The 25,426-nt window shown below is 45.3% G+C and overlaps 1 protein-coding gene across 1 annotated transcript in view; it reads left to right on the top strand.

Annotated features, from left to right (window-relative positions):
• LOC141229037 (uncharacterized) overlaps nt 1–25,426 on the top strand; it is a 74,148-nt gene that overhangs the window by 37,246 nt on the left and 11,476 nt on the right. The window contains exons 8-10 of the mRNA XM_073667403.1: nt 1,733–3,151; nt 23,635–23,693; nt 24,440–25,378. Coding sequence (XP_073523504.1) covers nt 1,733–3,151; nt 23,635–23,693; nt 24,440–25,378 — 2,417 coding nt within the window. The remainder of the gene's footprint in view (nt 1–1,732; nt 3,152–23,634; nt 23,694–24,439; nt 25,379–25,426) is intronic.

Below are 25,426 nucleotides of genomic sequence, written 5' to 3' on the forward strand. Positions count from 1 at the left end.
GTGAAAATAATATTTGATACACTGCTGATTTTTCAAGTTTTCCCACCTACAAAGAATGGAGAAATCTGTAATTTTTATCGTAGGTACACTTCACCTGTGAGAGACATAATCTAAAAAAAAATCCAGAAAATCACATTGCATGAATTTTTACTTAATATTTGGTACAGAAACCTTTGTTTGAAATTACAGAGGTCAGAAGTTTCCTGTAGTTCTTGGCCAGCTTTGCACACACTGCAGGAGGGATCTTGGCCCACTCCCCCATACAAATCTTTTCCAAATCTTTGAGGTTTTGGGGCTGTCGCTGGGCAACATGGAGTTTCAGCTCACTCCAAAGATTTTCTATTGGGTTCAGGTCTGGAGACTGGCTAGGCCACTTCGGGACATTGAAATGCTTCTTATGGAACCACTTCTTAGTTGGCCTGGCTGGGTGTTTCGAGTCATTGTCATGCTGGAAGACCCAGCCACGACCCATGTTCAATGCTCTTACTGAGGGAAGAAGGTTGTTGGCCAAAATCTTGCGATACGTGACCCCATCCATCCTCCCTTCAATACGGTACAGTCGTCATGTTTGGGATGGTGTTCTTGGGTTTGTACTCATCCTTATTCTTCCTCCAAACACGGCGAGCGGAGTTGATACCAAAAAGTTCTATTTTGGCCTCATCTGACCACATGACCTTCTCCCATGCCTCCTCTGGATCACCCAGATGGTCATTGGAGAAGTTCAAACGGGCCTGGACATGTGCTTGTGTGAGCAGGGGGACCTTTAATGCCCTGCAGGATTTTAATCCATGACAGCGTAGTGTGTTACTAACGGTAATGTTTTAGACTGTGGTTCCAGCTCTCTTCAGGTCATTGTCCAGGACCTCCCGTGTAGTTCTGGGCTGATTCCTGACCTGTCTCAGAATCATTCTTACCCCACGAGGAGAGATCTTGCATGGAGCCCCAGACTGAGGAAGATTCAAAGTCATCTTGTGTTTCTTCCATTTCTTAATAATTGTGTCAATAGTTTTTCCATTCTTGCCAAGCTGCTTACCTATTGTCCCGTAGCCCATCCCAGCCTTGGGCAGATCTACAATTTTGTCCTTGGTTTCTTTAGACAGCTATTTGGTCTTGGCCATGGTGGAGGTTGGAGTGTCTTTGATTGAGTGTGTGGAAAGGTGTCTTTTATACAGGTAACAAGTTCTAACAGGTGCAATTAATACAGGTAATGAGTGCAGAGTAGGAGGGCTTCTTAAAGAAAAACTTAACATGTCTGTGAGAGCCAGAATTCTTGCTGGTTGGTAGGTGATCAAATACTTATTTCATACAATGAAATACAAATTAATTATTTTAAAATCATACAATGCGATTTTCTGTTTTTTATTTTTAGATTCTGTCTCTCACAGTTGAAGTGTACCGACGATAAAAATTACAGTCCTCTCCCTTCTTTGTAGATGGGAAAAATTGCAAAATCACTAGAGTATCAAATACTTATTTTCCCCACTGTACATAACATTGTTTGGCTTTTTATTCCATATTTTGGAGGCAGAATGAACAAACAGTTGAACACCACACTTTACTGGTTCACGCTATGAGGTTTTCTATTAGACTGTGAACTGTCATTGTCTTGGTGAATAATTCAATATTTTTACATAACTTGCCATTTTTACAGACAGTTTAAGTAGAAATGTTCAAAACTATAAAATTCAAGGATATTTAATTCAAAAATAATAATTGATTTTCTTCTTGGCAGATGACTGTACCAGAAGATCAGAGGGACAGCCGACATCTTCAATTTTTAAATCAGATGATCTTGAGATCCCTCAGGCTACAATTGAAGTGAATTCCATTACTCCAGATCTACCATCATCCCTTCACAGCAAAGATTTATCATCTAGTCTTATGAAACAGGTCCTGTCTTCTGATTCATTACTGACTATTAAGGAAAATCAAAGTCCCAAAATAAGCATTAAAAAACGAGTTGCTCCTAAAGCAAAGAAGCCATTTTCACATTCTGAATATGGAAATAGTTTTCCTCTCAAAATGTCTCTTCTTAAACATCAAAAAATTCACACAGCAGAGAATATATTTTCTTGTTCCAAGTGTGGGAAATGTTTTAACCAGAAATCAAATCTTGTTAGTCACCAAAGAACTCACACAGGGGAGAAGCCATTTTCATGTTCAGATTGTGGGAAATGTTTTACAGAGAAATCGAGTCTTATGAAACATCAGAGAACTCACACAGGGGAGAAGCCATTTTCATGTTCAGAATGTGGGAAATGTTTTGCAGAGCAATCAAGTGTTATCAAACATCAGAGAACTCACACAGGGGAGAAGCCTTTTTCCTGTTCAGAATGTGGGAAATGTTTTAACCAGAAATCAAATCTTGTTAGTCACCAAAGAACTCACACAGGGGAGAAGCCTTTTTCATGTTCAGAATGTGGAAAATGTTTTACAATGAAATCAATTTTTGTTAAGCACCAAAGAACTCACACAGGGGTGAAGCCTTTTTCATGTTCAGAATGTGGGCAATGTTTTAGTCATAAATCCGATGTTGTTATACACCAGAGAACCCACACAGGGGAGAAGCCTTTATCATGTTCAGAATGTGGGAAATGTTTTACACAGAAATCACATCTTGTTAGTCACCAGAGAATTCACACAGGGGAGAAGCCATTTTCATGTTTAGAATGTGGGAAATGTTTTACACAGATATCAAGTCTGATCAGACATCAAAGAACCCACACAGGGGAGAAGCCTTTTTCATGTTCAGAATGTGGGAAATGTTTTAACCGGAAATCAGATGTTGTTATACACCAGAGAACCCACACAGGGGAGAAGCCTTTTTCATGTTCAGAATGTGGAAAATGTTTTAACCGGAAATCAGATGTTGTTATACACCAGAGAACTCACACAGGGATGAAGCCTTTTTCATGTTCAGAATGTGGAAAATGTTTTACACAGAAATCAAATTTTGTTATACACCAGAGAACTCACACAGGGGAGAAGCCTTTTTCATGTACAGAATGTGGGAAATGTTTTAACCGGAAAGCAGATGTTGTTATACACCAGAGAACCCACACAGGGAAGAAGCCTTATTTATGTTCAGAATGTGGGAAATGTTTTACCGAGAAATCAACTCTTGTTACACATCAGAGAACTCACACAGGATAGAAGCCATTTTAAAGGAAAATGTTTTGCGAATAAATCATCTCTTCTTAGTCACCAGAGCAGTCACAAGGAAGAAGCCTTTTTTTTTTTCTTAATATGGGAAATGTTTAACTTGGAAAAACAAACTTATTAGCAAGAAAAAATCTTTCTAATAAGTGAGTGTGTCTTATAGACTTTAGGCAGCTTCCTGTTACTGAGGAAAACATTGAAACAGTGTCCTTCCTGATCAATCAGAAAATTGCTCTCTCCTCCACTCCACTTATCTAACTGATTGGTGCAAAGTAGGAGAAGAAACTACAGGAACCTGCACAGAGGCTGCATGTCCTGAATGAGCAGCTGAAGACTTCCTCAAGGACCTTTCAGATCATTTATGAAATGAGCCATTTTTAATGATTTTGACCATGTGAATTCAAATTGCACAATAAAATTTTTAGTTGCCTCTTGTTTCTGTGATATCAGAGTTTTCCTTTTACTGCTACATATAATTGATGAAAAAACACAGCAAAAAAGGGCAGCAGGGACCTGCCCAGATCTTCAGAACTAAATGCACTACCAGGGTGCAGCAAACCCACATAAAGATGGCGGCTACACAGGTGCAAAATACTGATGAGACAATCACTCACAACCTACCATTTCATGGAGGGGGTGACTGCACAAAATGGCTTGTATGGGGTGCTGTTCACACTAGGGTAGTGCACAGTATCCGGCTTACAGTCTACTAGTTAAGCCCATACTATTAGATTAGGCGGGCTGCCCAGTATTATCCAAGTGCACCCCATAGGAACAGACACCCCAGTTTACAATGCCGGAACTGATGGGCCTGGCTGCACCCTGGAATTAAAAAGTGCAAAAATACATATATATAATATATGAGATATTAGTTGATATGTTGGCCAAAATATGTAAGCTCGGAACCCGCGACAAGGGTTCTCATGCTTACGAGCCCTACTCTAAACACAAAAAGCAAAGCCACACCAAGAAGAATTAAAATTCCCCCTAGTGTGAACAGCACCCTATACAAGCCTTTTTGTGTGCAATTCAAATACTAAGCAGTCACCCCCTCCATGAAATGGTAGGTTAATTATTCTTGGTGTGTCTTTGCTTTTTGTGTGTACATATAATTGATGCATAAAAGTTTCAGTACTTTGAAACATTATTTTTGCAAATATAAAGATGCAAATATTTTGTTATGCCAATTTTCTGATATTTATTTAGAGGAAACTTAACAACAGTTCAAATAACTAAAACCTGTCTAAACACTATTGCGAAATATAAACAGTTACAGAAATTGCGATACAAAATTTGGTCCTCATTCAGGGACAACTCTTTTTTGCTTGCTTCTTGTACTCCTGCATTGAATCATTTCTTACAATTGTTCAATCATTATCTGCAAGCATTTTCATTGATATCTTTTCTCCATATCCGCAATATCTTGGTGAAATCTCTCAGCATGCTTGTTGCTCACAGCTCTGCTGTCACAGCTTCCCTGTCCCTAACGCTAGGGGTGCCCTAGCTGGCCCTGTTCCCTGGATTACTTCTGAAGGTGAAGATGCTGGGGCGATGTACCTTGTCTGAGCTCCTCAATCCACCTGCTCCCTTCCCCCACCCGGGGAAGAGAGGAGTAGTAGTGTATCGCAATACACCAACCAGACTAACACGGTAATACAAACAGGGATAAAGGAAATACCAATCATACAAATATATGCACACAAACAACAGAGGATAACACTGGGGAGTTGAAGAATGGGGTAAAACCAAAGTAGAAGAAGAGGATTATACACACAACCAAAACCATGCAACAGTCTTAGCTAAATCCACAAACGCCTTCTCAAACAACAGCTAGCTCTGGTAATGACTGCTAGCTAGAATCCAGTATATATAGGAACGGGGAGTGGCTAATAGTGAATAGCTGTGAACACTAAGGCAGGAAAGCTTCAAGGAGCTCTCAACTGAGCAGATTAACTCCTGTACTGTTAGAAGAAATCTGCACCATTTAATATGAAGGTGAAAGGCTTCTAATGAGTGCAGGATTAGGAGGAATCAGACTCTGCAGTGTTCTGGCTCCTCTCTGTCGCAGTAAACCCATGACAGTAACCCCTTCTACGAGGGACCTCTGGAACCTCATAGCTGGGTTTATCAGGGTGTACCGCATAAAAAGACCAGATCAACCTGGCTGCATGGACGTCAGATGCTGGTAACCACATCCTCTCCTCAGGACCATAACTCTTCCAGTGTACCAGTTACTGAAGTGACAGATGAACTAAGCAAGAATCAACGATCTTACCTATTTGGAATTCCAAATGTCCATCCACAATGACCAGAGATGGCAGTAGCGCTGATGATACAAAGGACGCAACGTATTTTTTGGGTAGAGACTAATGGAACATTATGGATCCTAAAGGTGGGCGGCAAATCAAGGTGGAATGCTACGGGATTGACGACGGCCACAATCTTATAAGAACCAGTGAACCTGGGACCCAGTTTCTAAGATGGAACCTTCAACTTAATGCTCCTTGAAGACAACCACACCAAGTCATCACACAGGTCCAGACCCACCACACGTCTCCAATCAGCCACACTCTTATATTTGGACCCCATCTTCCTCAAGCAATCAAGAACCCTTTGCCACACAGACGTAATTGAAGATGGAAAACGTTCTTCAGGTATTCCTGTTAAATGGGGACTTACCAGTGGATTCATGACAATGATTATTCACTACAAATTCAGCAAGAGGTAAGTCAGTAACCCCATCCTCCTGATTCTCAGACATAAAACACCTAAGATAAGTCTCAAGATTCTGGTTAACATGTTCAGTTTGCCCTTTAGACTGCGGAAGACTGCTGAAGAGAACAACAGATGGATCCTCAAAAGATTGCAAGATGCCCATCAAAATTTGGAAATAAACTACATCCCCCAATCAGAAAAAATATCAGTAGGGTTCCCATGTAATTTTACCATCTCTCTGATGAAAATCTGCATCAAAGTCTTGGTGTTAGGTAATGCGGGTTGCACAATGAAATGTGACATCTTACTGAATCTGTCCACCACCACCAAAATTACAGTATTACCTACCGACACGGGTAGATTAGTATTAGTGATAAAATCGAACGATAAATGAATCCACAGTCTACTGGGAATCGCCAATGGATGGAGAGACCAAGATGAACAAGTATGAGAGATCTTAGAACATGCTCAGACACGGCAGGCGGCTACATACTCGTGAACATCCTGATGAACTCCTGACCACCAAAAACGCAGAGTAAGGAGATCTGTAGTGTCTTTATAACAGGGATGTCTGTCCAAGACCCAATCATGATGTTCACTGAGAACTCTAAGATGGAGATTCACATGTACAAACAGTTTACCTAATAAACAGGCAGCAGGTGCGTCCCCCTGAGCCTCAACAACCTCCTTCTCAAGATCGGAGCATATAGATGCAATAACCACCCCATTTTGCAGTATAGAAACTGGTTCACAATTATCTCCACCGCTGGAAAAGGCATCCACCTTAATGTTCTTGTTCCCTGGCCTATATGTAACGAAAAAGTTAAATCTGGTGAAGAATAACGGCCATCCCACCTGTCTAGGCGTTAGACGTTTCGTAGACTCTAGATATACCAGATTCTTATGGTCCGTGATTACCATAATCGGATGATCTGCCCCCTCCAGAAAATGATGCCACTCTCCAAAAGCCCACTTGGTTGCCAAGAGTTCCCTGTTACCAATGTCATAATTTCTCTCAGCGAGTGACAGTTTTTTAGAAAAGTATGCACATGGATGCCATTTACTAGGAGATGCACCCTGCGACAAAACAGCCCCCACACACACTTCTGACATGTCAACTTCAGCAATGAATGGCTGAGTGACGTCAGGCTGCATGAGAATCGGCACAAATACAAAACACTCCTTAAGGTATTGAATGCCTCCCTGGCCGGACTGTACCATTTAGAAAAGTCAGTCCATTTTCTGGTCATATCCGCCAGAGGTTTGGCCACTACCGAAAAGTTTTTATGAACTTGCGGTAGTAGTTGGCGAAACCCAAATACCTTTGTAACGCCTTTAAATCCTCAGGACAATCCCAATCCTGTTCCGCCCAGACTTTTGCTGGATCCATGTGAAAACCGGTGGATGATAAAATCTAGCCTATAAAAGGGATCTCCTCAAGAGAACATACACTTCTCTGGTTTAACAAATACTTCATTGACTCTGAGTATCTGTAAGACCTACCTGACATGTACCTGATATGACTCAAGGTCAGGCGCAAAAATTAATGTAATCAAGATAGATCACAACAAATATACCTGCCGGGTGACTAAACATGACATTTACAAAATGCTGAAAGACGGCGGGAGCATCACTCAACCCAAATAGCATGACAAAGGTTCTCATAGTGTCCCTCAGGCATATTGAAAGCTGTTTTTCACTCATCCCCCTCTTTAATACGAATGAGATTATATGCCCCCCTGAGAACCAGTTTAGAAAACCATTTTGCTGCCACGATCTGATTAAATAAGTCCGGGGTGAGAGGGATCAGATACGGTTCCCAGACCGTGATTGGATTTAGTTTGCGGAAATCTAGGTAGGGGCGTAACCCCCCGTCTTTCTTTACAAGGAAAACCCCTTCAGCAATGGGGGATGACGATGATGTGATATGATCCTTTTTTTTAACTTTCCGTGATATAGTCCTTCATGGCCCGCTTCTATGGACCAGAGATTTTACAAAGTCTGCTCTTAGGCAGCTTGGCCCCAGAAACAAGATTAATGGCACAGTCATAAGGTTGATGGGAAGGGAGATTTTGACACCCCTGCTCCGAGAACACATCCTCAAAGTCAGACAGGTATTTAGGCACAGACTGGGTATCCACACTAGCCAGCCAGGTGCCCAGTGTCCTTGACAATACTTGATCCAATTTGCTACCTCCTGAGTCTGCCAATCTACCACAGGGTTGTGCAGTGTGAGCAAAGGTAGTCTCAGAACCACAAGAGAGGGCAGACCCTCTAGCACATAAAACTCAATACATTCTGAGTGTATGGCCTACCTGTAGATGTAACCCTCGGATGACTTGAGTAAAACACCCCTGGCTCAAGGATGCAGAGTTGATGCTGATTATGGGTATGTGTCTGGACAGTGTATATGGTTTGAGGCCCCGGACCTGGACGAACCTAACGTTTATCAAATTAAACCCGCCCCACTGTCCAGAAAGGCCGAAATGATCACCTTATTTTTGTCCAGATGGATTCCATACTCCCCCTTTACGCTGAACTCGAGTTTGATACACAGAACGAGTCACCACACCCAACTGCATAGGCTCCTCAGATGACTCAGACCAGGGTTCCCTTGGCGCTGGACCTCTCGCATATTGGGGTGTTTCTTTATGTCTCTGGCGAAGACTGTGATCCACCTGGATAGCCAGAGACATGGCTGCTTCAAGAGAAACTGGAGTCTCCTATACGACAAGGGCATACCGATAGCCCTTGACAAAACTGGCTACGTCGTGCGGGGTCATTCCTCTTAGTGTCAGTGTATCACCTCCGAAACTCAGAGCAATACACCTCCGCTGGCCGATCTCCCTGCTGAAGCTGACATAGCATGGACTCAGCCAGGGAGATGCGGTCAGGGTCGTTGTATATATGACCCAGGACTAAAAGAAATTCCTCCACCGTCCGGAGCAATTGGGAGTCTGGCGGGAGAGAAAATGCCCATACTTGGGGGTCACCCTGAAGGAGCGAGATTAGTATCACCACCCATTGCTCCTCGGTTCCTGAGGAGATAGGACATAACCTGAAGTACAGCTTACAGGCCTCCCTGAAGAAAACAAACATGTCACGCCCCCCCAAAGAAGCTGTTAGGCAAAGCAATCTTGGGCTCCACAGGGGGTTGCCTGGGAGTCATGGTCCCAGGACCTGACGTGTTAGGGAGCTGCAACATGACAGTGCATAGATCTGCAACCTCTAGGCTAAGTTGCTGCAGTTGCCCTGTGAGAGCTGTGATAGGATCCATGATGGATCAGAAAACAGTTTCAGCCAGAGTTAATGTCATGACTCTGTTGTCGGGTATCCCAGGACCAGGGGCTCCTTCCCTGTCCCTAACGCTAGGGACGTCCTAGCTTGCCCATGTTCCTCGAATTACTTCTGAAGGTGAAAATGCCGGGACCACGTACCTTGTCTGAACTCCTCAATCTGCCTGTTCTCTTCCTCCACCAAGGGAAGAGAGGAGTAATAGTGTAAGGCAATACACCAACCAGAGTAACAAGGTAATGCAAACAGGGATAAAGGAAAATACCAATCATACAAATATATGCACACAAACAACAGAGGATAACAGTGGTGAGTGGAGGATGGGAAAAACCAAAGTAGGAGAAAGAGAGGATTAATACACAACCAAAACCATGCAACAGTCTTAGATAAATCCACCAAACGCCTTCTCAAACAACAACAAACCACCAAACTCCTAACCATGCAGCATGAGGCTCTCTCTAGCAATGACTGCTAACTAGAGTCCAGTATATACAGTTGTGCTCAAAAGTTTACATACCCCGTCAGAATTTTTGCTTTCTTTGCCTTGTTTCAGAGAATATGAATGATAACAAAAAAAAATTTGGTTGGGTGAAGCCATTTATTGTCAAACTACTGTGTTTTCTCTTTTTAAATCTTAATGACAACCAAAAACATCCAAATAACCCTGATCAAAAGTTCACATACCCCAGTTCTTAATACCGTGTATTGCCCCCTCTAACATCAATGACAGCTTGAAGTCTTTTGTGGTAGTTGTGGATGAGGTTGTTAATTTTATTATTCCACTGTATAGGAGGCTGAGGTGACCAAACTGCATAGGGGGGCTGTGGGGGATATAATACTGGGTCTATGGTGACCATACTGTATTCGAGGCTGTTGGGGACCTTGGATTGAGACTGGAGAAGAGGGAAATCTGCAGAGTCTAGCTCTGCCTGTGATGGGTGTGTATGTGACTAGCAAAGTTATAGATGTGGATGTGGGGTAGATATGCCAAGTACGAGTCAAATGAAAATATTTTGAAAGCAGAAAAAAAGGGGGAGAGAAGGTAATGAATTTATTTCTCTGCGAGGCACTGTAGGACTAGAGAAAGAAAAACTACTATAAAAACTACTATATACCAACTATCCTTGTGTTTTTTCCTGGTCTTTTAAAAAATACACACACTTTTTTATGTTGTGCACTTGTCACTGTGACGTAGCATCATATGATCTCAGGGGTCCGTTACTGCTCGCCTTTCTTTTAAATGTATTGTCCATATATTCCAGTACTTTTGAATTGTAATCCTTACTGTGGTTTTGTCCTGATGAAGAGGTTTGTAGACCTTGAAACGCGTTGACGCAATAAACTGCAATCATACCACATCTGCGTCTATGATCACACTTTGGATACTTGGCAGCGTGTTTTTTGAATCAACAGATTCCATATTCTATTGCATCAAACCCCATTGGTGATCCTGCAGCAGCCTTCACATGCTTCACACAGGGATTGTGACTGTCACAACCCCATCAGGTGAGCTTATTTCTTAACTCCCTACACCCTTTTCTGACAAGATAAGACCCTATCTTGTATTTCTTGTCTTTCCAGTTTTTCAATTTTTATTTACCAAAAGGACCTGGAAAGAGATCTCCAAATGGCAGAAGAGACCGAGTACTTAGCTAAAATGGAATCATGTATTTCATTAAGAAGATCTACACTTAAAGAAGGTGGAACATAAAGTTTATTTATAGGTAAACCTTCCGGCACACTGAATGCGCTGCCTGATATCTACCCCCAAAGCACTAAACACCACCCCCTCAATAAGAATCTTGACTGGATTTTCGTCCATCAACTCTGCGACTAGACTAAGGGACAAAGAGTCAGCCTTGACATTCTTGGATTTGGGGAGATAAGTAATGGCAAAATCAAACCAGGCAACATGGTCCCACCAAGCCTGTCTGGTGCTTAAGCACTTAGCAGCGTCACTATACAACAGGTTCTTATGATCGGTAGAGACAGATCTGTCTCTACCGATCATAAGAACCTCATGTCTTGCCCACCTCATGTCTTGCCCACTCCAACCAATTTCTCCATTCCTCAAAGGCTCTTTTAACTGCCAGAAGCTCTCGGTCACCTATATCATGAATAGACTCTGCTTGAGTGAACTTCTGGGAAAGAAAAGCACAAGGATGTAGATACCCTATTTTTTTCTGTGAAAGAACAGCTCACATACTAATAGCAGAAGCTTCTACCACGACAAAGAAAAGCAGATTGACCTCAGGTTGGCTCAGAACAGGAGCCCTAGAGAAAGCTGTTTGAGAGGATGAAAAGCATTTACTGCCTCAGCTGACCAAGAAGAAAAACCTATTCCCTTCTTAGTTGTGCCTGTAAAATACTTGAGAAGGTAGAGCACTTACTGACTGCTCTACTGACTCAGCTAGCCAGGGGGGAAAGCAGTGTCAAGTAAGGTGGACAGCAAGATACATGGGAGGAGAAATCAGCAATGGAAGAGATGAGGGAGGCCGACCAGTGGGAGGAGAGAAGGAGATGAATTAGTAAAGCCATCAGTAAGTTCTTTCTCTTCTCTGTCAAATTATTTTTATTGTGTTTTTTTAGAAGGGGAGGATATACATTACACACAAAAGGATCTAAATACTATACTAACAGCCTGAAGAAAATAGAGGAAAGGGAACAGGGGAAAGAATAAAGAATAATAAAGAACAAAGTATACATACTTACACGTCCTCTACTGTCTGGTTATCTAGTACGTCTTTTGCGCAAGATGAGACATCGGTGTATTCATCGGGACTTTTTGATACAAATTTAAGGATTTCATCCTTTATTTTTTTATCAGGATCTGAGGAAGTGTCTTCAGAATTATCGCTTTCTTCATCCACAGGCAAATGACAGTAAATGTTATTGGAGTAAAATTCACTATATGATTATCAGGTTATATGGATTCCTTCATCATAAATAGCAGTGTAGGACTCCTCGTACACTGGTCCTCTGTATTGCACTCACAGATATTTTAATCATATGTGTTACACGCACGCAGCCTAAGTTCAGATAGGGGCGAGACCGGTTACATGAAATCGTTGGAATCCTGGGGGAACCATTATTCCAGGCAACCATAGGCTGCAGCTTCTCTCAGGCACAGGACAGATTCAATTGCTGACCAGACACATTTGACAAGAGTCCTCATAAACGGTAGAACAGTAACATTTAATGAGGCATGGCCAGTGCAATATAAATGTCTCTTTAAGCAACAGGCTCCAGTAATAACAGTACAGTCTCCTTTGCAGCACAGCAGTACACAGTCTATTATCTGGTAGCACAGTACAGCACGGTTTTAATGGATACACAACCACAGGTTTTTCCTTCACAAGGACTCAATTGTACACAGCGTTCTTCATCCTGCATGGAGATGGAGGGGAGGAGGGTTTGATGAGGAAGATGATCTCTGTGACACAATTCCTTCCAGTCATTATCTTCCTGCATGATGATAGACTTCCTGAACTAACAGTGCAGGGTATCTGACCTGTGTTGAGCTTCACCCTGGACTTGAATCCTGTTGTCTTTCCTGCACTTTTGTGAGATACAGATCACACACACCACTTCTCCTTTAAGCTGCAGCCAGAATAGTAAACAAGTTCCCCACAATCCCCCTGGGGCTCTGCTAACCACTCCCTGTCTGTGACTGTGTTAACCCCTCCAGTTCCTGGATGCTTTTGAAGCAACAGCACTACCCCTGCAGGCCACATATGATTGATTATAAGGTGATATGGATTCCTTCATCATAAATGGCAGTGTAGGACTCCTCGTATACTGGTCCTCTGTATTGCACTCACAGATATTGTAATCCTGTGTCTGCGGTCACTATTACTGGATGAGACTGTTTAGGGGACATAGATGTAAAGTTGTTTCTTATTGTTACTGTGTCCCTGAGAGAGGTGTTGTCCTCTGCCTGTGTTCACATTCTGCACTTTGCCCAGCCCTGGCTTTACATGTGGCTTATGAATATTCACGTCACTCATTGACTGCATGGAAGGTCTGAGACTTACTTGTGCTGGAGCCAGAATTGCTGGTGACCTGTCCTGTATGTCTGTGGGAGGACAATGTCTGAGGTCTGTGCGTTCCTCCATGTATTATCAGGATTAGAGCCAACACTCAGCTGTTTTCCAGCAGCCGCCATCAATAGAAAACACCTGACGGAGTGAGGACAGCAGAGGAGCAGGGACTTCACAGCGGCTGTTAGTCAACTGGATGAGATCCGGCAGGCTGACGGGCGGAGGGATCCAACCTGCATGGGGGAGGGAACCGCGCATGCTCGGCCTCTAGAGAGGGCTAGAAGGACGGACATACATACCAGTAATGCTATCACTAGGGGGCGCCATGCTGACCATCAGAGGAACATATGTTTGTGGGCTACGTTGTGGCAGATGGGCTTTGGTGACAAATTTATATAATGTGTGCAATTGCTTTATTCTGTGCCAAAGGCCAAAATAAGAGCGAATGGCTCTATATCTAATCAATTCTTGTTGCACAGAGGTACAAGACAAGGGGCCCCCTGTCTCCCTTATTGTTTGCAATAGCAATTGAACGTCTTGTGGCAGTAATTAGTAAAATGTCTGAGATAAATGGATTTAAATATGGGACCAATATAGAGAAGTGAAGAAAACTGGAAAAGATAAAAAGCGCAAATAGGGTCTTATCTGGGTTAGAATTGTAGAGAGAACATGCGCAGTGGTGCTCACCTGGTTTGTTGTGTGCACACAACCACTGATAGAGATAAAGGCTGCTGCAGACCCACGAGGAGATTCAGAAGATAAAAACTGGAAACAAAGGGGTTAATCTGCTCTGCCTTTGAAGAAGAGTGAAGAGATGTAGAATCCAATGTAAGCGGTTTAATTGTCAACGCGTTTCAACGGTTTACAACTTCTTCATCAGGACAAACCACGATATAGTCACAATCAGCAGAAGCAGGAATATATAGACAAGGCGTCAAATAAAGGCGCTAAAAATGGGGCCAACAAGATCATATGACCACGACGTCACATTTATCCTGCAGGTCAAGAGTTGCCATTTACATGTTTATATAATATTGTAAAAATGATGACAAAACACATTGTTACAGATGGTAGTAAATATGAGACAAACAACTAATGAAGTGAAGAAAGAAATATATAATAAAAATAAAATAAATGGAATTGAACTTGTCTTGAAGCTTTCTTTGACAATGAGGAGATATATGAATGGTCATGTGAAGCCACGCAAGTGTTTGGAATTTCTATTCGTACAAAAAACAATAAAAGAACATATAGAAATGTATTTATATAATGAGCATGATAATTATAGTTATAAATTAGGTATATATGAATATACATGAAAAACTGGAGAGAACGCGCCTATAATCATAGTATAAATAAATATAGTCGATGGAGAAGCGAAGAACTAGGATATTCACACACAAAAGCATGTGGTAACACTCCTAGCTGTATGTTCTGTACCATTAGTTCAGTATAAATACACTGCTCAAAAAAATAAAGGGAACACTCAAATAACACATCCTAGATCTGAATGAATGAAATATTCTCATTGAATACTTTGTTCTGTACAAAGTTGAATGTGCTGACAACAAAATCACACAAAAATCATCAATGGAAATCAAATTTATTAACCAATGGAGGCCTGGATTTGGAGTCACCCCCAAAATTAAAGTGGAAAAACACACTACAGGCTGATCCAACTTTGATGTAATGTCCTTAAAACAAGTCAAAATGAGGCTGAGTATTGTGTGTGGCCTCCACGTGCCTGTATGACCTCCCTACAACGCCTGAGCATACTACTGATGAGGTTGCGGATGGTCTCCTGTGGGATCTCCTCCCAGACCTGGACTAAAGCATCCGCCAACTCCTGGACAGTCTGTGGTGCAACGTGACGTTGGTGGATGGAGTGAGACATGATGTCCCAGATGTGCTCAATCGGATTCAGGTTTGGTGAACTGGCGGGCCAGTCCATAGCTTCAATGCCTCCATCTTGCAGGAACTACATTGGAGGGCTGTGCGGCCCTTCAAAGAAAAGCCACCCCACACCATTACTGACCAACTGCCAAACCGGTCATGCTGAAGGATGTTGCAGGCAGCATATCGCTCTCCACGGCGTCTCCAGACTCTGTCACGTCTGTCACATGTGCTCAGTGTGAACCTGCTTTCATCTGTGACGAGCACAGGGCGCCAGTGGCGACTTTGCCAATTCTGGTGTTCTGTGGCAAATGCCAAGCGTCCTGCACGGTGTTGGGCTGTGAGTTATATTCTGTTGTTTAAGTGTTCCCTTTATGTTTTTGAGCAGTGTATATTTGTAAAATGACAATTGATGGGACGCACAAGTCAGTGGAGTACAGGAACCCCGGCTACTAGAGGATGATTAACAGCAGAGAGATGCTCGTGTAGAGGAGGTGAGATATAATGGAGGCTATGGTGGGAAAAATAATTCCCCCGGTCATCAGAGATCACTAGCGTGAGAAATCATACATGAGTGATTTTTATGATTTACTCCAAATAAATCCACAAGTTTTAACCTATTGTGTTTCACTCAACCCCTGATCGCACGAAACATCTGAACTTTTACCAATGATTTGGGAACTCGCCATCCAACGGGAGCGCCTCTAGGAACCATTTGCCATTTTAGACCCAAACTGCTGGAATTGATCCAGGTAATAAAGTTATGTACATCAGTACTAGAGTTATCCCAGATGATGAACAGGTCATTGATATAGCGTTTATAGAAAATATTATTATTAAAATTAGTATAATTAAAAATATTCTCAAAAATCCCCATAAATAAATTAGCTTAAGTTGGTGCTACTTACGAGCCCATCACTGTACCATGAATCTGATTATATGTTTTTTCTAGGAAAGTAAAATAATTTTTTTCTGGATAAAAGAAAGCCCCATAAGAAAGTCAGGAGTGGGTGAAAAATTCTGAAGTAGTGCACGTGTTTCTATTATACTTTTCTTCTGACTGTTCCACTCCTTGGCTTGGCTTACAAATACCGAGGTAAAAAACTCACCAAGTACTCAACATGTGCACGTGGCCTTAGAGGCGAACTCAGTAAGAAGTAAGAATGAAGACCAGTCCTCCTGCTGAGCCGCAACAAAACACCTTAAAGTTTGTTCCAAAGATTGACTTGTCCTTTCTGTCTGACCGGTTTCAGGGTGGTAGGCACAGGAAAATGACAAGTCAATCTCCAGTTTTTTACAAAAAGCTCTCCAGAATTTGGAAACAAATTGCACTCTACTATCAGACAATATGTTAGGAGCAATTCCATGCAATCTCACAACATGCCAAACAACCTGAGTGTCTCGGCATTAGGTAACCCTGACAAGGGAACAAAATGAGCCTGTTTACTGAATCAGCCAACCACCATCCAAATAACCATGTTCCCACCAGAAAGAGGCAAATCCGTGATGAAATTCAAGGACAGATGAGTCCACTGTCTTTCTGGAATTGGCAATGGAGCCAATTTCCCGGCCGGCCGATTATGATAGACTTTAGCGTGTGCACAAACTTCACAGGCGGATACAAAATCTTCAAGATCATTATTCATAAATGGCCACCAAAAAACCTAGTAATAGCATTCCACATAGCTGTGACCTCAGGATGACCACTCAAGATGCAATAATGCAACTCCTGAAACAGATCCAATATTAGGTACACAGCTACAAATAATTTGGACCCAGAAGTGGTGGAAGGAGCCAACGATTGGACTTTAAGGATCTCAGCTTCCAAATCCGAGGATACAGCAGAAACCACAATATCCTTAGGAATAATGGAGGATGAAAGAGAAACTGAACTAAAACTGCGATATAGTATGTCAGCCTTCACATTCTTAGATCCTGGCCTAAAAGTGATAGAGAAGTTGAATCTAGTGAAAAATAAGGACCCTCTGGCCTGTCTAGGAGTTAGCTGTTTAGCTGAATATACGATCAATAAATGTTAAATTCTTCTGGTCAGTGACCACAGTGACTTTATGAACTGCCCCCTCGAGAAAATGTCTCCATTCCTTAAAGGCTAATTTAACAGAGAGTAACTCACAATTCCCAACAGCATACGGAAATGTTCTCGAGAAAAAAGCACATGGCCGCAAATTAGTCAGAGTTTGGCAACACCTGAGATAAAACAGCCCCGACCTCCGAATCATCCACCTCCAGAATGAATGGTTCTTGGAGATGGGGTTGGATTAGAACAGGAGCAGACATAAAACACTCTTTCAATTTTTCAAAAGCCCCAATAGCATCCGGTGGCAAAACCTTTAAATCCGCCCCCTTCTTCATTCGTTCTCAAAAGTCTTCCCCACTTTCTCTGGTCAGATCATGCTCGATGTAGCATAGTGTTCGGGTGTTGGCAGTCACATACTGTTACTTTACATGATGTGTCCCTCTCACATCTCCAGCCTTTGCTTTAGTCAAAGCTTCTAAATCTCTCCAGGTACAGTTATAGGTCACTCGTATCTCCTGTAGGGATCTGACAAATGCTGCCAGACTCTTTTCAGGGTTTGTGAGCTGTTTTAGCATGGAAAGCTGGACCCCTGGGCTCCATGTACGGTATTCAGTCACCCTAACCTCCCTTGTGTCACCCCTATCCCACACCAGTTTCAGTGTCTCAAAAGATGTCGAGGTCTCGCCCTACATCGTCTCCTGTATGTCCTGTCTGATCCAGGGTAGTAATTTTTGCAGCAGTGGTGGAGGAAGCGTCTAGTCCACGCTGTGGGGAATCTGTTTTTATGACACGGGTCTGGGTGTACAGTGGGTACATGTGGACAGTACGTCCAATATTTGTCGGGTATTCACCTTTTGCTGTCTTATGTCGAGGAGCACCACAGGCACAGCAAGTGTCTCTACAGTCTGGTTTCTGTTGTCCACAGTTCCAACATGTCCATCCTACAGGTCCATTGAACGAAGGAGGCACCTGAGGAGTAGCTCTGGCAACAAGACTACTCAGAGTGGTAGTCGGCTGAATTGTTTGGGGGTCATACACATGATAACAATACTTATTGCCTGTCTTAACTTCTTTGCAACCACCAATCAGCACATCCTTTGAAACTATCAACTAATTCTTGGCGGTGCCCTCCAAACCGTGATCTTTCAACCAACCACTATTATTCTCTATAAACCTTTCCCATTTAACTTCACTTATAACACCACTTGAAGGCATTCTGCTCCGTACACCTCGTACACACATGGCTCCGCTCCGTACACCTCGTACACACACGGCTTCGCTCCATACACGCACGGCTCCGCTCCGTACACCTCGTACACACCCGGCTCTGCTCCGTACACCTCGTACACGCGCGGCTCTGCTCCGTACACCTCGTACACGCGCTGCTCTGCTCCGTACACCTCGTACATGCGCGGCTCTGCTCCGTACACCTCGTACACACACGGCTCCGCTGCGTACACCTCGTACACACACGGCTCTGCTCCGTACGCCTCAGACACACACGGCTTTGCTCCCTACAGCTCGTACACACACGGCTCCGCTTCATACACACGCGGCTCCGCTCTGTACACCTCGTACACACACGGCTCCGCTCCGTACACCTCGTACACGTGCGGCTCCGCTCCGTACACACACGGCTCTGCTCTGTACACCTCGCACACACCCGGCTCTGCTTCGTACACCTCGTACACACGCGGCTCTGCTCCGTACGCCTCGTACACACGCGGCTCCGCTCCGTACGCCTCGTACACACGCGGCTCCGCTCCGTACGCCTCGTACACACGCGGCTCCGCTCCGTACGCCTCGTACACACGCGGCTCCGCTCCGTACGCCTCGTACACACGCGGCTCCGCTCCGTACACCTCGTACATACGCGGCTCCGCTCCGTACACCTCGTACACACGCGGCTCCGCTCCATACACCTCGTACACACACGGCTCCGCTCCGTACACCTCGTACACGCGGCTCCGCTCCGTACACCTCGTACACACACGGCTCCGCTCCGTACACCTCGTACACGTGGCTCCGCTCTGTACACCTCGTACACGCGCGGCTCCGCTCTGTACACGCACGGCTCCGCTCCGTACGCCTCATACACACGCGGCTCTGCTCCGTACACCTCGTACACACGCGGCTCGGCTCCGTACACCTCGTACACACGCGGCTCGGCTCCGTACGCCTCGTACACACGCGGCTCGGCTCCGTACGCCTCGTACACACGCGGCTCGGCTCCGTACGCCTCGTACACACGCGGCTCGGTTCCGTACGCCTCGTACACACGCGGCTCGGCTCCGTACGCCTCGTACACACGCGGCTCGGCTCCGTACGCCTCGTACACACGCGGCTCGGCTCCGTACGCCTCGTACACACGCGGCTCGGCTCCGTACGCCTCGTACACACGCGGCTCGGCTCCGTACGCCTCGTACACACGCGGCTCGGCTCCGTACGCCTCGTACACACGCGGCTCAGCTCCGTACGCCTCGTACACACGCGGCTCTGCTCCGTACACCTCGTACACACGCGGCTCTGCTCCGTACACCTCGTACACACGCGGCTCTGCTCCATACACCTCGTACACACGCGGCTCTGCTCCATACACCTCGTACACACGCGGCTCCGCTCCGTACGCCTCCTACACGCTCGGCTCCGCTCCGTACGCCTCGTACACACGCGGCTCCGCTCCGTACACCTCGTACACACGCGGCTCTGCTCCGTACACCTCGTACACACGCGGCTCTGCTCCGTACACCTCGTACACACGCGGCTCTGCTCCGTACACCTCGTACACACGCGGCTCTGCTCCGTACACCTCGTACACACGCGGCTCTGCTCCGTACACCTCGTACACACGCGGCTCCGCTCCGTACACCTCGTACACACGCGGCTCCGCTCCGTACACCTCGTACACGCGCGGTTCCGCTCCGTACACCTCGTACACGCGCGGCTCCGCTCCGTACACCTCGTACACACACGGCTCTGCTCCGTACACCTCGTACACACACGGCTCCGCTCCGTACACCTCGTACACGCGCGGCTCCGCTCCGTACACCTCGTACACGCGCGGCTCCGCTCCGTACACCTCGTACACGCGCGGCTCCGCTCCGTACACCTCGTACACACACGGCTCTGCTCCGTACACCTCGTACACACGCGGCTCCGCTCCGTACACCTCGTACACACGCGGCTCCGCTCCGTGCGCCTCGTACACACGCGGCTCTGCTCCGTACGCCTCGTACACACACGGCTCCGCTCCGTACACCTCGTACACACACGGCTCTGCTACATCCACACTGTAAACCCCTCCTGACCCCACACATAAACTTCAGCTCATCCAGCACCATGACAACCAGCACAGCAGAGTCCTGCATCCACTGAGGCCCCTGATCATGTGACCCCTGACTCCTCCCCTCCTGTGACCTCATCACAGCTCCTGTGCGCACAGAGCAGCCATATATGTGGTGGCGGCTCTGCAGGTGGAGGTATGTGGAGACCCCATTACGTATTGTTCTCATTAGTGATGAGCGAGCGTGTATTGTTAACCCTTCGGTGAGCACGCTCGGGTGCTCGGCATCTATGTTAGTGCCGCTGAGGCTGCATGTGTCAGGGTTGTTAGACAGCTGTGACACATGCAGGGATTTCCTAACAAACAGACAATTCATCAGACATGGTTCCATTAACAGACACCTTGGCTGAGGGTATTGTATAAAGGGCTCTAATGAAGTGAATAATTGGACCCAGAAACCCAAACCTATTTAACATCGAGAAGACAAACGACCAATTGAGTTGGTCAAACACCTTCTCAGCGTCAATTAAATGACATTTTATTGCATGAAATAAGTAATTGATCACCTACCAACCCGCAAGAATTCTGCCTCTCACAGACCTGTTAGTTTTTCTTTAGGAAGCCCTCCTACTCTGCACTCATTGTCTGTATTAATTGCATCTTGTTACATGTATAGAAGACATCTGTCCACACACTCAATCAATCACACTCCAACCTCTCCACCATGGCCAAGTCCAAAGAGCTGTGTAAGGACATCAGGGACAAAATTGTAGACCTGCACAAGGCTGGGATGGTGTCATGGGTGTGTCAGATGTGACAGTCACCCTGCAGGTGGTTGCAGGAGATATATTAATTTAGCATTACATACACCTTCTTAGATCTGTCTCACTCTAGGACCCAGCGGCTACCTCCCTCTTGCTAATTAACACCCTGGCCTGGGTGTTTAAATACTTTCAGTCTGCAATAGGGAGGCGCCGGTGATATTCACATGTTTCCTTGTGAAAGCTTGGAGCAGGTGCAGTCTGCTTACTTCCTCTCTGGAGCAAAGAGGACATGTGTGTTATCTCTCTGAAGTCGGCTCAAGCCAAGTTATTTTCCCCCATATCTGTCTACCTTGTTGTCTTTAGTGTTTAGTGGGGACTGACTAGTGCTCACCCCCCCCCCCCCCATTCCCTAGCCAGGGCCAAGCGCTAGGTAAATACAGGGGTAGATTCCTGTGCGGCGATTGGCGAACAACCAATATAGGGACAGTAGGGGAGACAGGGTGATGTCAGATCAGTCTAGGAGGTCTCCACTCCCCCCTTCCCCTAATCCCTTCGTGTTGTATTTAGTCTTTCCCTCACCTTGCGTGATATTATCACTGGCTGTGCACATTTAGAGACAAAAAATAACAACTGACATTTGGGTTTAATTGTGTGTTGTTTTTTTTCGTGTGTGGGTTTTTTTCCTTTCTCCTTAGTATGGGTTCTGTTGCAGAGCTCACAGAGTGGCTGCACGGTCTGTCTCTGGAGGTGAATGACCTCCGTTGTGAGGTTCAGCAACAGCATCAGCGGCTACAGGTCGCTAATGTGGGGGTCTCTTCAGGTAGGCCTGTCCAGCCTGAACCCAAGGTTGCCCTCTTGGACAGGTTTTCAAGAGGTAGGGACAAGTTTTTTTGTATTCAAGGAGGCCTGGAAACTGTATTTTATACTTCGTCCTTACTCCTCCGGAAGTGAGGAGCAACGAGTAGGAATTGTGATCTCACTGTTGCAGGTCCACGATCCTGGGCTTTTTCTTTACCGCAGGATTCGGTTTGTCTCCAGTCTGTGGAGGTTTTTTTTGGGGCCCTGGCCCTCATCTGTGATGACCCTGACTGAGTCGCCTTTGCTGAGTCTAGGCTACGTCGCCTTTAGCAGGGCAATCGGTCAGTGGAGATGTTTAGTTCTGAATTCCGTAGATGGGCAACGGATTCTAAATGGAATGACTCAGCCCTTAGAAGCCAATTTTGTGAAGGTCTTACTGAAAGATTGAAAGATGCCTTGGCAGTATATGAAACCCCTCAGTCCTTGGAGGCTACCATGTCATTGGCCATACTTCTTGATAGATGCCTTCGGGATAGATGGGTGAGACCACCTTCTTTTTTTTGTGGGAAAAAGGGACATTTTATTGGGACCTGTCCTTCAATTCCTAAACAAAAGGACATCTCACAGCAGAGAGGATTCTCTTAAAACATAACCTTTACTTATAAAACTTTATATCCTATATAGTCATTACTGACTCAACATAATCCCTTTTAAACTCGGGACACAAAAAGACTTGTTACAGATATTTACAGGATACAGTCTCCTGATGAATATATCCAGTCCTGACTGTTAAATAACATTAATCATAATCTAAAGTGCTATTGTGCAATATAGAAAGAAAATGTGTGGATCTCACCCATTTTGCATGTAGACTCCATCCGGGATTTTCTATCTGTCTCAGTTGATCTTTTTCTGAGGACTGATGCTGCCCCGTCGTGCCCGTGGTGTTAGCTCACGCCCTAACAAGGGCAGTACCCAAGTGCACCTTCTAACATATCCCACAAAAATCCCTCCCGACACATTTCTTTTTTCTTACAGAGAGTTCATCAGAGGAGTATGTTTAGAATTTTGGGGAAGGCACAAATAATGCAAAGAGAGAAGGTGATTCTGTGCCAATAAAGTGTCAAAGTGAGTAAAACAAAAAATTCAATGAGCCTCACAATGGTGAGTGTTCATTACAGTGGTGCAGAGTGCTGCCACCACTATTGTTCCAAAAAATGTATGGGGAGATAATCCCACACACTCACTTCCTGTATGTAAATAGGTTTACTTTCCCTCCTTTCCAGGGAGTCCTATGTCACTTCCTGGGCGGGCTTATATCTCTTTTATATTTTGGTTGCTATAATTCCAGGGTTTTTCTATATAAAACCCATTGCTTTTTCAAATACATTATCCCATAATAGTGCTCTCATCAGACTCATTCCATTTTGTCCACCTTATATGTATTCCCACTCTTTCAAAACATGTAATTTCCTGCAGCGCGGAGTCTCGCAATCACATGACACGGCTGGGTCACATGACAAAATCCCCACGATCACAGGCTGTGACTCACCCGATCGAATAATTTCCACCGATTGGCAAGCCGCGGCCACATCTGGCCTCGCAAAGATGCCATCCACCCCCTAGACCTTTGTTGCCTGCTGCCCACAGCTTCTGGGACCCGAGGAGCCCGACAAAGAAAGCTGCAGAAGCCTTACCGCTCGCCCCAGGTGGGTTTGCATTGTGACCCCCCCCACCGCCCCTCGCCATCTTGACCTGGCGTGCACGCAGACTTGCTCCCTGAGAGGAGCGCGGCCTGGACGACACATCCGCGTCTGCCTCCGGCTCCAACAACCGGCTGATCGCGCGGCTCGCTCGGCGGGAGTGACGGAGAGACGGGAGGGGCGACGCCATTGAAGAGCGGTGAGAGCTCCGGAGATCACGGAGGCCTGAGATTCCCTTCAGCCCCGTCGCCAGAGCAAAGGGAACCAGACTGGGGGCGTGGGACTTAAGCAGTGCTGGGGAGAAGTGGAGACTCCTGCGACTGAGGCTGCAGCTCTTCTATTAAAATTAGCACTACAGACTCTGGCCAAATCTGAGCAGGGCTGAAGAATAATTAAGGACACAGAGGCTGAGGCTGCTACTTTTATATATAAAACAATACAGCAGGCCCCAGTGTCACCTGGACACCCACTGATATTCTATCACCAGCCCACTGTTCTAGCCCCAATTGAGCCTGCAAGCTATGTCCTGGGACTGATGTCTTGTGCATCTTAGAGGCAATAGAGAGGCTGTGCATAGAGCTTTATTGCACACTAATATAATCTCTCACCCTAGTGGATTGTACAGCTTTTTATTCTCTATTTCTGGTGTACTACAACTCCCACCAGTAGGATCTACCAGTAATATATTCGGATTCTGACCATATAACACTGCCTGATAAGATATGTCGTATTAAACACCCCTAAACCAGCAGGTGGAGCCATCGCACCATAACTTGACAATATTCTCCTCTACAGAGCTTTCCAGTAACACTATGGGGAAGTCCAGTGTTAAGCCCCCTAAAAATGCATCTAAAGCTGTGAAATCCGTCACCCAAGCTGATGTTGACCAATTCTTAAGGAAACAGGGCACTACAACAGAATCAACAAAGACCGCCAAGTTCTTAGTTATGACAAACATAGACGATTCTGACTCTGAGGTGGAAAGTGACTCGGATGGAGAATGCTCAGATAAGGATTCCACGGTTACTCACTCTTTCATAAAGCGAATATTGGCTAAAACCCTTGAACCAATTAGTCGAGAATTGGCAGAGATAAAAAATGACCTTACCCAACAGGGCCACAGGATGGAGACGCTTGAACAATCCCAAACTGCACTCTCACAACAAGCCAATGCGCTGCTTGACAACTTAAATGCTCATGAACGACAACTACATCTGATCCATAATACCCTGGAAGATCACGAGAATCAGGAGCGACGCAGCAATATTAGAATTAAAGGCCTTCCCGAATCTGTGGCATTTGAAGCTCTGGGCAAAGCTGCAGTAGAGATCTTCAGGGGCATACTTGCTGATGATGACCCCCGAGAAATCGAACTAATCCGGGTCCATAGGGCCCTCCGACCCAAACCGCCCCAAGGAGAGGCACCCCAAAATGTATTATGTCGCTTTTTGGATTACCGAGTTAAAGATCTGATCCTCCGCAGAGCAAGGGAACAACAGGAGATCTCCTATGAAGACACACGGATCCAGCTCTTTCAAGATCTGTCGGCTATCACTTTGAAAAAACGAAGGTTGTTGAAACCTTTCACGGATGCTATACTGCAGAGGGGTCACCGTTTCCGTTGGTTATTCCCCTTCGGAGTCCACATGACAGCAAGAGACATGAAGATCGTCGCCAGATCATCTGCCGATGTTAAAGCTGCCTGCAAAACCCTTGACATAACTCTTGCATCCTACCGT

Source organism: Phyllobates terribilis, unplaced genomic scaffold, assembly GCF_046119375.1.
Source record: "Phyllobates terribilis strain yellow unplaced genomic scaffold, ASM4611937v1 Scaffold_453__1_contigs__length_1468511, whole genome shotgun sequence".
NCBI lineage: Eukaryota > Metazoa > Chordata > Amphibia > Anura > Dendrobatidae > Phyllobates > Phyllobates terribilis.